The sequence below is a fragment of the Cynara cardunculus genome (assembly GCF_001531365.2).
Source record: "Cynara cardunculus var. scolymus isolate 2C chromosome LG 10, CcrdV1, whole genome shotgun sequence".
Lineage (NCBI taxonomy): Eukaryota > Viridiplantae > Streptophyta > Magnoliopsida > Asterales > Asteraceae > Cynara > Cynara cardunculus.
Window position 1 is genome coordinate 23,515,111 of NC_037537.1, and position 12,563 is coordinate 23,527,673.

General features: G+C 34.3%; 1 protein-coding gene across 1 annotated transcript; it reads right to left on the minus strand.

Annotated features, from left to right (window-relative positions):
* Positions 1-3,100: 3,100 nt before the first annotated feature.
* On the minus strand, positions 3,101-9,769 carry LOC112520138. The gene is made up of 16 exons (XM_025128438.1): positions 9,649-9,769; positions 9,146-9,290; positions 8,909-9,017; positions 8,710-8,832; positions 7,874-7,978; positions 7,313-7,396; positions 7,108-7,223; positions 6,910-7,011; positions 6,694-6,807; positions 6,519-6,575; positions 5,925-5,991; positions 5,701-5,754; positions 4,418-4,492; positions 4,324-4,365; positions 3,299-3,334; positions 3,101-3,199 (listed from the first exon to the last, which is right to left on the minus strand). Exons 1-16 carry the CDS (start codon positions 9,767-9,769, stop codon positions 3,101-3,103), a joined length of 1,449 nt encoding a protein of 482 aa, XP_024984206.1.
* Between the last annotated feature and the right edge of the window lie 2,794 nt (positions 9,770-12,563).

Consider the following 12,563-nt stretch of genomic DNA (forward strand, 5'->3'; position numbering starts at 1 on the left):
AGTAGTTTTTACGGTTTTTACAAATTAGAGTGGTTTTCATTTAATCGCTCATCTCTCTCTCTCTATATATATGCGTAATCAAATAAGGACACCATATATTATGATAATCGCGAGAACTTTTATCTTAAGGTATTGTTTCACATTATTTTTTCCATCTAAAGCTAGCATTAAATGTATTGTTTCACTTGTTTTGCCGCCTATTTGTAAAAGTTACGGAACTACCTCTCTATTTTTTGAATAGTTGCACCATGTCGCAAATCTTGACCAGTCAAAGCCGCAAATATCAAGATGAAGAGTTATGATCATTTCTTTACTTCTTAAATACGTATCACTTCTCAAAATGAACCTTTGGCTATACATGTATGTTTTCTATATATTATTCGATTTGATAATGATACTAATAAATTTACATTTATATTAGAAGAAAATTCTTATTGATTATTATTATTATAAAAATGGTATTTGATTCAATTTTCAAAATAGAACTTAAAAGGATAATTTTACAACTTCGTTTTAATCGTGAGTCCATGACGTGTATGAAATCGTGAAACTGTGAGTAATGTTATTGGATAATTTTATAAAAAGTGTAAAGTCTATAGTTAAGATGTAACAACACGAAAGCTAAAAAAAAAAACTATAAAGAAATATTTTTTTGAAAAAGTCACGGCTTGTTAAAAAAACACTTTGTCGTGTGTGAGTCATACCTTACATAAACGCTATAGATCTTATCGTAATAACGACACATCTATGTCATATCCGTCAAGAACACCTTTTTGAACACCGAAGAAAACAAAATTTAAACCAGTATATAACATGTTGAACTGTTGGACCCGGATTGGTCCTAGATTTGGGACCAAATACTAGATTTTTTATGCACCATAGGGTCCATGAGTACCAAATCGGTTAGGACCGGTCCTTGTGCATCTATGGCACCTAATATAATTCGATTCTAAACATTTTGTTTAATAGATGATCCTAAAACCACAAGGGTGGTGTAAAATCCAAAGGTCAAAAGTGTGTGGAGGTCACATGTTCAAATTCAAGGAGGAGTAACAATCTTCTTGTGGTCACGGAAGTTCAAATGTGGTGACTCTGAGCAACCAGCAAAACAGATGGTCGTCCTGAGATTAATCGGCTGACATAACGGGTTGAATATCCAAATTAATAAAAAAAACTACAGTTAATTTTTTAAACAATAAAATTTTAAACTAAAAACAAGGAATTAAAATAGAAGAAAAGACCAAATCAGTTTTAAAATAAAATTTCATGTAAATAATTAAAGTATTAAATTAATAATAAAAGAAAAGAAAATAATTTAAAACCATGGAGTGTCTTAGGATGCTTCCTTTCCTTCAAATTCACAATTTATAATTTTATATCCAAATTGTTTCGTTTACGTCATCTATTTTCATGAGCACGACATACTAAGTTGGAATACGTTATGTCAAGATTTTGAATCAAAAGACACATCATATTTATCAGACTTTTTTTTATTAATCAGGCCGGAGAACAGTCAGGAAAATTCTGAGGCTCAAAAGTACCAGAATGTCTCAGGTTCAAATCCAAAGAGAAATAAAAATCTTCTTGTGGCCACGGAGGTTCAAATGCGGTGACTCCGGGCTATCTGCAAAACATGTGGTCGTCCTGGAATTAGTCGGCTCGCATAATGGGTTGGATATCCAGGTTAATTAAAAAAAAAAAAACCCCGAGGCTCTAGAGTCTGGAGAATAGCCATGAAAATCCTAAGTGGCATTGTAGGATTCGAACCTATGACAAATGAGAAGAATCCTCAATTACCCAAGTTTTATTGTCAGCTGAGCTAACCCCATAAGGTCTTTATCGGACTTTTATCTATATTTCTATTGTTTCGATGTATTTGATAAAACAATAGTTGTTTAGTATTTTTCTAGTGTTAAAATATCGTTATCAATAGTTATTTTTTTTTTTGTTGGTTGATTTTGAATTTGAGGGACAAGTTTTTCTCGATACGCCTTCCGAATTATTAAGGGTGTTTGTTCGATTGTATGTCTTCTATTTTGGAGACAAGTCTAACGGGTGACTCAGTTAACAATTCACGCTCATTTTGAAAACCCAGTTAATCTAAAAAATTATGTTAAAAGGGTACAACACCACCTTTTAGAGTAGATATGCACAAAAAACTCAAACCCTGGCTCGAAAAAGCCCATGACTAGCAACACCGAAGCCCAGACAATCGTAAGACTAAAAGCCAGATTACGCTAAAAAAATTTCTTCCAAAAGCACGAAAGGAACCCAAACGGGACCCCCATTTTCACGCAAAAAGTCCGGTCCAATTATGAAAATCCCCATTTTTATATAAAAAACGGAGCTGAAAGGCCCAGACTTTATGCATCTCTACTCTAGAGCAACTCACCTGACCGGTTCCAACGACCATCATGAGAAGGTAAATTGCATGTACTAGGGGCAGGTAGGTAGTACCTATAGTTGAACCCCACGAGCCTATATCTGCCAAGAATGTCCACCACCTGATAAAAGAGTTCCCTTTGAGATGCTACTCAAGAGTTCTACTCAAACAAGCATGCCAGCGAGCGGTTTGATCGATCAAGACGAGGATCCAAAAAGCAATCCAACGGTAAATTGTTAACCGATAAAGTAAAAAGCAACTGTTATTCTTTCCAAATGCATTTCTTCCAACAACAATGGTTGCATATGCACATGTGCATAAAAGACGGTGAATAGGCACCAATACAACATATAGAGAATATGATTCATGTATGAATACCACACAACAAACAAAATACAATATTTTCGCTACATCTAACGGTTTAGTGTTTGTATATGTAACTATGCACAAAAAACCGGCAATCTTTCCTGACCTATTATACACTATATAATGACTATATAGATATATATATATTACAAAATATATATGCATATGGAACCGATCACACACAGAAAAGCCACCTGTGGGAGATCCGAGCTTTGAACCATCTCTCAAATGTGGATAGACGCCAAATCCGGGGTTAATCGATGACATAGAAATGTAACGAAACTGTGTAAACTATATCAATTTGCAAGAATGCCCACCTCCTTACCCACCAATTATGTGGGACCACGTTAGTTAGTTTAGCCTTCTCCCTGTCTTCTTAAAGTAAGCTTTCTCTGCATTCGCAAGCCGATCTTGGAATAGGAGCCACTCGGTTTTGCACCTATCTTTTACCTATGATTGTATGGAAATGAAGAAACATACTCGTAAGTATAATCTCACGACCTTGGGTGTGTGTATCTTTTGCCAGCTTAAGACATAAAATACACTTACCGCTAGCCATCCATACTTCCCATTCATAACATTACCCTGAATCAATACACAAACCATCGGGTTACGAACTACTTTTTCTTTCTTATAAAGACCTAAGAAACCACATCCAAAAAGGTGGAACTTTTGTTTGTTCCATAGACACACCCTTATTGATCCGGCGGGTGATATAAACCAAACCAAATAAGCCCGGTATGTCCCAACCGGAGGTGGGGTGGGGATGGGATGCACTTAGACTTGGCTTTTACCCCAAAGAGTAGAGTGGCTCTTTTTTTTTTTTTTTTTTTTTTTTTTTTTTTTTTTTGTGAAGACCCCCGTAATACAAACCAAACCAAAGAAGCTTAGTATGTCCCAACTGGAGGTGGGGTGGGGGTTGGGGGTGTGATGTATGTGACCTAACCTCTATCCAAAAGAATAGCATATTTATTTTTGTGAAGACCCCGACTTTGGGTGTGTGAAATGAACAGATAAAGTTAGCTCAAAAACTTTGCTGACAATCCAGAGGGTAATATAGAAGCGCAAAATCAAAACTCGGGACCTAGTTCATCCAATCACTTGAGCAAGAATGGTTGGACACTTTACCAGCCCATATTCTTAGGCCATCTCGAACCCATTACTATATGTTGGTGTAACCACCAATTTTTCACCCACCCATTACACCAAAATAGAATATTCACAGTGTATTCTTATTTAATTATGACTATACATTTTCGATAACACGCCTGCACTTATTAAAGTTACAAATTATACCCACATACAACAAAATTAAGTAACAATACATGTATCTCAAATCTGAAGGGCCAATTTGCAACTTTGAACAATAACACCAAATAGAGTGTAAAAGAATAGTGTTATTACTAAATTTGGTGTTTTACTATTCATTACAGCTGCTTCATTGAAGACAGAAATAGTATGAAAAGCACATTTGGTGTCTTGATTGAAGGGTTCTTTGTTGATTCCCATTTTTCACGTGAACCTAACTTCATACGAGCAACAATGAAGAATATATACAAGTTACGAGGACTCACCTGACTCCCAAGTGTAGGAATGACTTGATGAACAATGTGAACCTAACTTCATACAAGCAACAATGAACAACATATACAAGTTACAATGACTCACCTGACTCCCAAGTGTAGGAATGACTTGATGAACGATCCACTGTGAATCTACCACACCAATTTTCTCATGTGCAGGCTGTGAGAAGAAACAAGTCATATTTCAAGTATTGATCAGATGACAATGAGACTTACTACACTAAGGGCCTGCTTGTTAGCAGCTTAATGAGCTTACTAAGACTCATAGCTTATTCGGTCAGCTATACATGACTGTTTGGTAGTGCATTAATGATACAGAAAGTGGCTTATCAAGTAAGCTTCTAAGAGGAGCTTTATACAGGAAGCCAAGTTTTTTCCAAACTTGTCCCTCCCAATTATAAACCCTCTTAAACATAAGCCTTCCCAATCTATACAGACAGATTAATCTACACAGGACTTGATGGAAAACCAATCAAACAGCCTCTAAAGATATTTAACCATATATGTGGAAAGCAGTAAGCTCCTTTGTAATATAGCAGGTCAATTGTTTGCTAATGGATGTTATTTTTGTCATACTTGTTATGTGTCCGTTCCATATGCCTAGGAGTAGGAAACTATTTGTGTAGTGTAATAGGTTTAGTTGTCGATGATATGATTCCACATTACAGAGATTAAGGATAGATACTATTATGTTTGGAGTTACAAAATTTTTCCCATGTGTAGAGCTAGGATAGAGCACCCAACCCAAGAGATCAATCTGAAAAAGCTTAACTTATCACTATACATGAACCTTCCATTTTCTTTCTTCTAGCAACATGAACCTTCCATTTTCTTTCTTCTAGCAAGACTAGAAAATCACTACCACTTGCTCCAGATTAAGACCAACAAACTTCCATAACAGATTATTAGAATGGATCGACATGCCAAAACATCAGCAAAATAGTTTGTAGACTAAAAAAAATCTAACATCTTGACATTTCTTCTTTCATGTTATTGCAGTCTTCTAATTTGAGTTTGTTACAAAGCATGTGTCATTTCCATATTAAAAGGTTCTTTGTACAAGTTTCACTCTCTTCATACCCGAATAAGGTCCCTTATTTCGTTAGGTATGCCATCAAGATTCAAGAAATCCAATTGATTCACATATAAACAATGTCTCTGCGTGTGGCCAACCATTTAATTTGGATATAGAAAACTAGCATGTTCATTTAAATAATTATAACTACTTGCATAGCTAATTGCGTAAGAGTTGTATAACTTACTAAGAAGATATGATAGAATGTAATAATGAACAATAGCTCAACAGGGTGGAATTATACATGATTACATGAAAAAGAAAAGACATGGTAAGGGAAAAAAAGTACATACCTCTACACATCTTCTAAGAGCAAAATCCAAACCCCATCCATGCACCAAATCATTCTTCATGTGCATAATAAAGCCAAAATTAGCATTATTGTTAGCAAATGAACCCATGGACAGAATGTACTGCACTAGACTAAAACACAGAGCTTATTTAAAAATTTCTGATGTATATAACTTATACATGTATGATGGATGTCTGACAATAAATTATTGATAGATATCTTTACCTGAATCATATACCACATGCACCGCCAAGCTTCCCGTGAGAACACAGGAGCCATAATCTCTACAAAGCTGGAAAAAGCAGCGAAATTAGTACTCTCAAGTGAAATGCATTATAACTAAGGGTGGGTTCCGATGAGAATGGAAGTTATGATGAGAAGGGTGAGAAGGAATCTACACACTTGGATCAATCCTAATTGAAGACCAACACGAATCGTGTGCACCGAGACACACCGGATCAATTCCCATGAGAAGCGCAGTTCATAGGGTGGGGGTGAGATTAAAAGTGGTCAAGGGTCCAAATACGTTCTTATGCTTCTCACCTTAACTACTATTCTCAAATGATCCTTCGTCTTATAACTAATACACTGCCTTGGACATATATCTGATAGGCATGTAACATACAATGTGAATTGAAACTTTGTGTATGTAGAACTATTAATAGCAACTATGCTTTTTTACCATAGTGAATTATTTCAGGATGTAATCAAATGGGTCACTACTTTCACAAACATGCCAGTGAGGCATCGATGTTTTTAAAACCATGTTAGGTCTTCGAGCTGGAAAAGTTAGATCAGAGAGAGAGAGAGAGAGATTACGCTGCACATGGAGGTAAATGGGGATCACTGCACCATCCAGGTTTCTCTTCCGTATCCCTGTTACAGATCCAGACATTTATAAACACAAGTGCGGATTTAAAAGCTTCTTCAAAAATGCATTATAACAACATTAATATAGTAAATAAGAAAATGAAATAAAAAAATAATAACATACTTGTGAACTTCTTTATCACCTCTTCTCTTTGTCATTTGCCATGTTAATCCATTATTGGGTTCAAGGCCAGGCTGAGAAATCGCCAAACCATGTTTCTTTACTAAATAAATATACCTGGAATAGCATGCATAAGCAAATTTACTTCTGTGTATATATCTGCAACTTAGAGCTTGCTATAAGCATGATTCATAAACCAAAAATAAAGAAGAAAAAAACCTATCCGCATTAAAGTGTTCCACCCCAAGATCTTCATCCCAAACGAAAATATATTCATAAGGCGCCACAACATCTGGATGCATAAACCTCTTTGCATACCACCTATAAGAAAAGTAAAAAAAATTCAAATGAAAAATTGATGCAGTAAACATGGGAAATGTAATAGAGTTTGTAGTGAGGCTGGAACCTCAAATATACCATTTAGTTTGTCTCTTTACACTGACATGAATTGCCTGCTTTGACCACTCATAACGATCCCATTCTGTTGTTCGACCATCGTAGTGAAAAAGCAAGATTTGGAAATCCTCAGAAAACTAAAAAGGTCATGACTACACCTCAGTATTCTAATATTAGCATTAAGCCATCAAATCATATAAACATTAATGTGACCATCTTGTAAAACCTTTTTTACTGATGCATCAATCATCTCTCTCTGACCCCAACCAACTGTGAAAGCTACCAAGTATTTTGGCTTCTTTTTCAAATCCTGAAAAATCCATGCATTATAAGTCAGCAGCAGTTACCTACCAATCAAATTGGCACGGCCCATTTGATAAGTGCCAAACTAGAGATAAAATCTTGTCATATATTTATTCTTTTCTATATAAAGTATCAAAAATCTTATCTGCACACACAGAAAACAACTATTGGCAAATTTTAAGTCAAAATGATAACTCTCATGCAGAATGTACTTGAACAAGTTAAGCGTGTGCACAGTAAAGGGAATCAAGCACAAGGAGAGGGGCATGTAAAAGTCTACGAAATGGACTCTCAACTGCAGAAAATGGTAAACTATCATAACTCCGTCTTAAAGATTAATAAGCAACTTGGCATGCTATGAGGAGTAATAATGACCAATAAAAAATGTCCCAATAAATGTGCCAAGATCGGTCCAAAAAAGATCCATTTTGGCTAAATAACCAAAGAAAAGTATTGTTCGTGATTAAACATATCAATTCCATACCTCACTAGGATCGCCCCATAATCTGCGCAAATATAAGTCTGTTTCTGGGACTACAATTCCTGGAGGTAATGGCTCCGCACCACGGGGATTTGTTGGAACATAAATCTGGAACCAGAACAATGATGAGTTATGTATTCATCATGCAAACTGTAGCACAACCAAAATCCAGATATATCATGAAACATCGTGCATAGGAAAAACAAAGAAAAATAAATAGAACATTTGTAAAATCATATTTGAAGACTAGCAAGGCACTAATAGAAAGAAAACTATTTCATCTATCACAAAAATACAGGCATAACATCATTAACCATAACCAAAAAAACTGTTAATTTAAAGAAATGACTCCCGGGAAAAAAAAATGAAACAAGAAAAAGCTACACATCTGTGATTTGTTATGAAAACTTATGCTTATAGATTGTTGATGCAAAGGTCAATGGATTATTCATGTGTGCTAGTTAAAGAAGAAATGCTTGTTCCAAGAATCATGACAGATAAACCGGTTCTTGACAAAGAATTGTTCATAAACTCAGAAGAAACTCCAAAGTCCAAACAGTTGATTATCAAAAAGAAATTCCCATCCTCCATAACAGCTGAGATTTGAATATCTAGAACATATCTGTTTTCTAAGTAACTTTTACTCACTTATCTACATCCATGTAAATAATTAAACAGCGAGAGGAGGAGTAAGAGAGGGTGAGAGGTCAGAAAATGTAATGGTGGTAGACATAATGTTCATTTGCTGGCAAAAAATGAGCATTGTAAGAGATGATTCTGCTAGTTTCAACAAGCAACTTAGGCGAAGTTAGGTGCCATATATCCAGAGAAAAATATACCTGAGGTGTTGCACGTGTATTAACCGAGCCAAGAAATTCAGGGGAATTAAACTCAAAAGCCTTTGACTGATCTATGGTCATTGTTTCTTCAGACGACGAATGAATGCATGAAGGTAAGGTGATCTGCAAGATATAGAAGCAAATCAAATGGATGATGATGTTCTTGTACAATCATATAGAAAATCTGAAAATAACCCACCTTGGTAGGAGCAACATATGGAAAATTAACCCCAATTAAGTATCCGAAGACTACTCCTGCAATTGCAGTTATAATAACTCTTGCACCATTGTTTGGCTTCTTTACAACCCTGCTGTATAAAAATTAATTGAATATTTACTAAGCAGGATCTAACAAACAGAACTCATGCTTCAAAGTACAAGCATAAACAAACCAACAAGATTTGATCGAAAATTTAGCACAAATATCTATACTTACCCTCGGTGTATGTTTTTCATTTGTGCAAAAGAAAGCCGAAATTTAAAATCAAAGGCAAAACCAATTGCATGAACAGTTTCTAACGAACATACAGCAACCTCCAGGATATAAGGGTGTGAAACAGTGTTACCAGGTATAGAAATACCTGAAAAAACATAGTTAGGAAACATTCTGATTTTAAGAAAGAGAGGCGATCCATAACAGAAACTGAATATTTCCACTTGCTGTACATAATATTCTTGCAATAAAAGAACATTTGAAAAGTCAGGATTGTCGAAAAGCACATAACATTTGATTGCCTCATTATCCAGGAACATGGGCAAGACCAATGGGGGCATGCTTGAGCAGAAGAAGGTTTCCCTTCAACTCGAATGATATGAAGTAACATAGTTGGTCAATCGTAATAAGCAAAGAAGTTCAATGATAAAAAGAAGAATGAAGAAAACAAACATCTATTTTCACAGCCTACATGCATAGTTGGCCCAGACTTGCCTCGCCCTCACCTCGGACCTTTCTACTACACCCCAAAGCATGCTTTCGGCTTTGCCTCAAGTCACCCACCTTAGTTGCAGAAAGCCCCACACCATGCGCCAAGTAGTGTGCCTCTAATATGCATTGGTGCATTTGAATCAAATTCATGAAACCCAGGACAGGTGGAAGCAGAAAAAAACTTGCAAAAATAATTGTCCTGTTTTTACTTTCAAAATAATCTCTAACACTTCCACATGTTAAAATTAGCATGGATCAATTTTTGCACGTCCAACCTCGTTTTTCCTAGTAGTTATCATATATCGATATGCATGCAATAAGCAATAACAAGGGCTCTCAGTTTGCAGTGTTAGAAACTGAAGAACCCGAAGGTATTGAACTATTATCATAACAGAACAAATTAATATAATTTAAAGATGAAAGTATTACATTTCACTCCTAGAGATAATGGGAAATTAAATGGGGGAGTATTTTAATAGGCCCGAGTGCTGAAATCAACTTAAGTAGATCACTTCCACTATAACCAAAATTGAAATCTTACTGCCTTAAAATTTAACCTACTTTGCACTTAAATACAAAGAAAAAGACTTGCTAAAGTAAAGAAGAGTTAAACATTTACTGTTGAAAGCAACCAGATAATGTTCACATTTCCCCCCCTCAAAATCAACAGCAACATCATTGTACTTGTAGTTGCATGCTTGCATGTTATAATGCAGTTACTTCTTGCATAAGCGAATAAGAGCCATGTCAATTCTAAGGACGAAATCCTTGACATCCAATTCCAAAACCTATAATCCACATTGAGAAAAACCTCAATAGCATTCACGCCACAATAGAAGCACGTTTACAATAATTCAAGGTATAACTTCCAATCATAGTAATTAAAGAAGAAGAAATACAATCACATCATCCCAAATAAAGTAAACAACCAAGCATTTTACAAGAGAGTACATATCACGTATAATTAAAAACCCTAAACACATCCTGTTGGCGTAACCGAAACCGATCAAATGAAACCTTCAGGAGGAACAAACACCATTCACATGAAATGTGTATGCAAAATTCATAAAATCATAACATAAAACTCGAAATTTCAGGTGCTTACAGGTCTGCAGGATGTGAGGGAGAGATTGATCGTGTTCCTGAGATATGGGTATGAATTTGGAAGGAAATTTTGCAGGGATTATCCAATTGCAGGTAAATTTTATCGTGATTTTGGTTTTAAGTTGAAAAGATTTCATGATTTGCATATATTGTGATGCTGTTTAGGCGTCTCCATTACAGATTCCCGATAAGTTTGATCAGCCATTTTTTGGGGACAGACGATGGGTAACGGCCGAGGTGCAGCCGGTATTTCCATTTCTGATCTCTCTCTTCCATTCCATACCAAATTACGATTTTAGTCCCTGTTAATGATTACGATTATTATTATTATTTTTTATTAACCAGGATATCCAACCAGCTATGCGAGCCGACTAATCACAAGGCAACCACCTGCTTTGCAGATAGCCCGGAGTCATCGTATTTGAACCTTTATGACGACAAGAAGATTTTTATTCCCCATTGGATTTGAACCTGAGACCTCAAAGTACTTTTGACTTTCGGATTGTTGTCGATTATAATTTCCGTTTCTACAGTTTGTAATTCATTGTTAATTTCGTCACTGAATTAATTCATACCTCTAAAAGTAAGGGCAAGTAAAAGAGTTGTAATTTACAGAGACCGAAACGATAATAAATTATAAAACATGAAGCATAATCCATTACGAAAAATAACAATAAACTATCAACCATAAGGATGAAACCTGTAATCTTTAAACCACAAGGACAAAGATTGCAATTTCTAACAAAGCATAGGGACGAGAAATGTAATTTACTGTATTTTGAATTTTATAGATTTAAATAATTTTTGTGTAACAAAATTTATAAATAATAAATTTATAAAAGTTCTTGTTAAATCATAAATTCTTATTAATTTAACTGTTTGAACAATAATCACAAAATGTATTTATTATTTTTGTTATTATTTTTCTTTTCTTGTTTTATACATGTTTTTAATTTTGTTTAAATAAGTTTAATTATTAATTATTTTGTTATATTATTATGTTTAGATTAATTTTCAAATACTTATATCTATAAATTAAAGTTAATTTATAAAACATAAATTAATAATGGTATAATATCATTTTTATATTTAAAAAATATAGTAAAATGTCTCTTATGTATAGATGACTTCATATGACTCATTCTTCACACGTCTCTTTCAAAAAAAAAGAAGCAAAACTTAGAGAATCAAAAAGGCTCTTTTATATCCAAATTCTCCATATCCCACATATTCTCCGAGAACAATGAATTTTCAATCATCGTTCTTGATATTAACGAATTAAAATTAATATAGAAAGTGAAAATTAATATATTATATTTGATTTTTTAAAAATAATTACATATAATAATCTATGAATAAAGTTACATTTAAAAAAAATGGAAAGTGAGGTTTTTGTAAAATTTTCAGTTGTGGAGTTTTATTGAGGTTCTTATTTTGTTGATGTGACAATAAAAAATATGAAAAATGATGCTCTTATAGCTTCCATCACTGTGGATGCTCAACACTGTTTGTTTCTAATCTTTTTTTCCTGTGATATAAGCTTAAAACCCCTTACAGTCCTTTTATTTACCTGAAACAAAAACGAAAATTTGGAACCTGAAAAAACAGAAGGTTTAAGAATTATTCCATGGCAATAAGATTTATAAGTCTCAAGAGCTCAAAACTTTGTACTCTTGAAAAACTATCAACACTTTGTACTTTGATTTTTTTTAATTAAATATTATTTTTGATAAGTTTTAATTAGCATTTTATGTATATTCTTTTAATTTGTTGGTAATAATTTCTTAATATCGTGTGATTATGCTTACACATATAGATATTATCC

Coding starts and splice junctions, on each gene's coding strand:
- LOC112520138 (XM_025128438.1), bottom strand. CDS start 9,769: ATGCACCAATGCATATTAGAGGCACACTACTTGGCGCATGGTGTGGGG. Junction 6,808..6,909: donor GAACACTTTAATGCGGATAG/GTTTTTTTCTTC, acceptor ATGCTATTCCAG/GTATATTTATTTAGTAAAGA. Junction 3,200..3,298: donor GGAAGTATGGATGGCTAGCG/GTAAGTGTATTT, acceptor ATACAATCATAG/GTAAAAGATAGGTGCAAAAC.